Source organism: Triticum aestivum, chromosome 1A, assembly GCF_018294505.1.
Source record: "Triticum aestivum cultivar Chinese Spring chromosome 1A, IWGSC CS RefSeq v2.1, whole genome shotgun sequence".
NCBI lineage: Eukaryota > Viridiplantae > Streptophyta > Magnoliopsida > Poales > Poaceae > Triticum > Triticum aestivum.
In genome coordinates, this window is record NC_057794.1 from 552,484,594 (window position 1) to 552,488,950 (window position 4,357).

Genomic DNA, 4,357 nt, shown 5'->3' on the forward strand with positions numbered 1-4,357 from the left:
AATGATGGAGCAGGTGGTGGATGGATGGTTCCGGTGCGGTTTAGCTGCGCCTTTGGGAGGTTCCAGACTCTACCCGCGTGTGGGGTGGCTAGGGTCCCATATATGTTTCAAAATTTGAACGGAGCGGAGTGGATTAGTGATGAGTGGTGGCGGTACATGACGACTGCCTACATACATTACATACATGCATACGTACAGTGGTGCGGTTGAGAAGCAGACGAAACAAATACTCCAACTCTCCCAATCAATCAAGAAGAAGAAAAGAATTCACTCACCCTTCGGTTCAGTTCAGTAATCAGTACTGTAAGTAATTAACTTACACACAAGCCCTCCTCCTGCTGTCACTTTTTACACTAGCCTATCTCTCTCTCTTCTCCTCTCTCTCTCTGCTGTCGATCTCGGATTCTCGGTGCGCGTGGCCCCACCGGGCGCTGTCGGAGGGCGGGCGCCGCCGGGACCCTCTGCAAAAATCGGCGGTCAAAACCCTCCTCCCCCAAAGCCCCCCTTCCGTCCGTCTCTCTCGCCCAGAAACGCACCAGCGGCATCAGCAGCGGCAGCGGCTCACACCACCATGTCGCAGCATTGCATCCGCGGCAGCCGCATCAGCAGCGGCGCCGGCTCGTCCACGCCCTTGGCGATGGCGATGGCGGTGGCGTCATCGCCGTGCGAGCAGGTTTGGTCGGCGAGGAAGGCGCGGATGGCGGCGAGGCCGGGGCCGCGGACGTCGCGCTCCCAGGACGCCGACTCGGCGGCCGGGCCGGCCCCGGCGAGCCGCGCGCGGATGGTGGCGGAGGCGTCGAGGCGGCGCACGGGCCAGCCCCAGCCGTCGGCCATGCGCCGGATCTTGCACACCTGCGCGGCGGCGAGGCGCCGGGTGTTGGCCTTGATGTCGTCCACGGCCGCGCGGAAGCTCCTGCGCCCGGCGAGGTACTCGCCCAGCTCCGGCACCCCGATGGCCTTGCCCAGCCCGGGGGCGTGCGCGGCGCGCTCCGCGGCGGTGGTGGCGGCGAAGTAGTCCCGCAGCTCCTCCACCATGCCGGCGCCCACCATGTCGTCCACGCGCCGGTCCAGGTACTCGGCGAGGAGCGCCTCCTCCACGTCCACCCAGAGGAGGCAGCACGGGTACCGGAGCGCGGGGCGGTAGCAGCGGTCGAGGGAGAAGGGGTCCTCGGGGAGCGCGGCGCCGTCGTCATCGGGGAGGTCGGCGAGGAGGGCGTGGATGAGGGAGTTGGACCCGCCGGCTACGACGGGCAGCAGCCCCCTGGCCGCGATCGAGGCGACCTTGGCGGCGCCGAGGGAGCGGAAGGAGGACGGCGGGAGCGCGCCGGCCTCGGGGGGGACGGCGCCGAGCAGGTGGTGCTCGACGCCGCGGCGGTCGGCGAGCGGCACCTTGTTGGTGGTGACGTCGAGGCCTTTGTAGAGCTGGATCTTGTCGGCGTTGACGACCTCGCCGCGCAGCTCCCGCGCCGCGTCGATGGACAGCTTGGTCTTCCCGGTGCCCGTGGCGCCGACGATCACCACCAGCCGCGTCCTCGTCCTCGCCCTCTCCCCCTCCTCCCCCCACCCCGACCCGCCGCCGCTGGAGGAGGAGGAGGAGGACGAACAAGAGGAGGAAGAGCTCATTGCCGCGGCGCGCCAGATCCGCAATGGGCGGCGGCGGGAAGTGGCAGGCGGTCGTCCTCCGCCTCCGCGCGCGACGGTGGTGACGGTGGTGGTAATAACCCGATTAGCGAGGGTGTTCATGTGGCTAATGCGGCAGCCAGGGGCGTCGACGGATCCTGATTAGCCGGGAATCACCCTGTTTTGTCCTTTGCTAAATACGCCTGGAGCCCTGGACCCTATAAATCACAGCCCTGGACGCGCAGATCGAAACTCGCTCGCCTAATCTCCGCTTCCGGGTTTGATTTAGCGCGCACCTGGCGTTTGATTTTTTGCTTTTGCCGCGCGCGCACCCGGCCGATCTTGCTGCTTTCCCGGCGATTTTCCCTCCAGCCCAGCCAGGGGCGTTGCGTTTGGTTTTGGGGGTTTTGCAGGGGAGATGGATGGGATGGGATGGGGCTGTTGTGGATTGGATGCCACGGCTGCTGGGTCGTGTTCGTGCGTCCGTGTATATATACACCGAAAGACTGGACAGCGAGCTTCAGAAAAAGAAAAGAAAAAAGACTGGACAGCGGCCGGCGGCGGTGTCAGACAAAGGGATGGATGGATGGAGGGGACAGTGTTAGGGAGAGTTTTGCTTCGGGGACAGCGTCGTGACAAGCCAGCAGTACGCATCGGGGATCTTAACCTAGAAAACAAAACAAAAACACATCGCTCTGTCATGTTTTGGTTATGATTGCAGCCGGGCCATGCGGGCAGCTTCTGTGCTCGTGACCCGGGCGGGCCATGCGGGCACCAGTTAAAATAAGCGGGAACATTCCATCCAGGGCGTGCGGTGGCCGGTGTCGCATGTCCCGCCGGGCGGCCGGCCGGAGTTGTTTAACCGGCCTCGCCTGTTCCCGGCGAGAGCGCGCACGGACGCACGGCACGGCACGGATGTCCCCGCCCGGCGTGCCTGCGGTGCGGCGTTGGATTCGGCGAACCTACGGCGCGCGTGCCTGCGTGACTTGGGTGGCGTCGTGTCGGGTCCGCGTGCCTGCGCCACGGGCGGTCCCGACGGAATTTCGTTCGGTTCGAGCCCAAGTTGGCATGGAGGTCGCCGCTTTCCCCGGCCGGGTCGGCCTCGCATTCGGTCTCCCGCGTTTGCACCGCAACACGCCGCCCGTTTTCCCGCCATCCCGAGCGCGACAGCCAACGCTCGCCTTGCTTGGCTTTGTTTGCGGTGCAAGCAAAGGCAACGCACCGTCGAGCGGTGCGGCCTCCTCGGCTGGTTGGCTCCTGGCTGGGTTCTCGCCGTCGGTCGGTCGGTCGGTCGGTGACGGTGATGGATACCGTTTGTGTTGTGTTGCCTTTGACCTGGCTACAATGGTCCACCGGCGGATCGTATCACATCCTCCACCGCCGAGGTCCAAATTCTCCGACGACCCTCGCTTGCCACTGGTGGGTGGATTCGCATAAGTCTGTCTGGGCAACCTTTCCGTTCTGCCTACGTTCCCCTGGCGGTGCTCTTAATTCTGGCCCCTACATGTCTTGGAAAAAATACTTATCTCTTCATCTAGTAGTAGTAGAAATGTAAGGACCGAAAATACTTATCCCACGTTTCTTAAGGGAAGATTGTACACCTAGTACAAGTCTTCAGAAATACTTATCCCTGCATCTATGGTCTGTCCAGTCTTTCTACTCCATCTAGTCTTCTAGTAGAAATACAAGGCACGTTTCTTCGTTCGTGTTTGCTCAAGGATTGAATTTTTTTTTAGTGTAGGTCAAGCATTGATTATGCAACAAATACGTGTATTTTGTATGTTGAGAGAAAAAAGAGCCGAAAAACTATTCTCCCGCGTAAAAGAAAAAAAATACGGAGTCGACTTTGCATGCATTTACCCATAAAAGTCTCGGAAATGCTACTTATCCCTCAATCTAGAAATACAAGGAAAAAAATACTAACCCGCACATCTAGAAATACAGAGACCCGCGCGTTTCTTCAGACTGTACATGCACAAGACTTGAAAATACTAAACCTTGCACCTAAAAGTATAAGACACACAAATTTCTTGTATTAATCTTTGATCAATCGTTCGTCATGCAATGCAGTATGTACTTTTTTTAAAGACACTTAAAAACTCTTCTCCCCCACGGGAAGAAAAATAGTGTCGGTTTGGTATCAAACATTTCATAAATAATCAGGTTAACCGTTAGTCAAAGTTAAATCTTGACATAATGTCTTCCTGGTTGGCCCCGCACGGTCCTCGCCAACTCTAGTTTGGAGGGCTCTGTGTTTTGACCCAAATGCAAGCTCTTCTCTTGCCTTTCTTGCACAACAGGATCCTTATGATATCTATGCTGGTTACGAGTGGATGACCCTCCATATGATCAATCTTACCCTAGGGCTTCGAGACCGCCTCCTATTTTGTGTAGAGATTGCCCATTTACTAGGGAGGTTTAGCGGGCCGTTCTCACATGGGCGCACTATCAAATCCTTTTGTGTTGCATCATTGGCACCTTCCATTGATTGATGTTTGGTTGGAGGTGGCTCTAAATCACGCTAACAATAACCTTATGCACATGCGCAGTGCTTGTCTAATTCAAAAGTCGTGTGAAATGCACATAATGAGAGGAATCGACGTGTTTTCAAAGAGGAAAAGGCTAACTTAGGTTGAAAGTTGCCCACCTGGCTCTCGAGGACATATCCTGGGGACCTTGCATTTGATTTGTTCGTCATTAGGCGTTGTGAACAGGTATGAGTATCAACTTTTGACAT

At 57.8% G+C, this 4,357-nt stretch overlaps 1 protein-coding gene across 1 annotated transcript; it reads right to left on the bottom strand.

Moving 5' to 3' along the window:
- Window positions 1–256: 256 nt before the first annotated feature.
- LOC123180738 (adenylate isopentenyltransferase-like) lies at window positions 257–2,090 on the bottom strand. Its single transcript, XM_044592866.1, has one exon. The coding sequence runs from the start codon at window positions 1,741–1,743 to the stop codon at window positions 562–564; it is 1,182 nt and encodes a 393-aa protein (XP_044448801.1). The 5' UTR covers window positions 1,744–2,090; the 3' UTR covers window positions 257–561.
- Window positions 2,091–4,357: the final 2,267 nt, after the last annotated feature.

Bases quoted from the DNA above. Each gene is read 5' to 3' on its own strand.
- LOC123180738 (XM_044592866.1), bottom strand. From the start codon at position 1,743: ATGAACACCCTCGCTAATCGGGTTATTACCACCACCGTCACCACCGTC.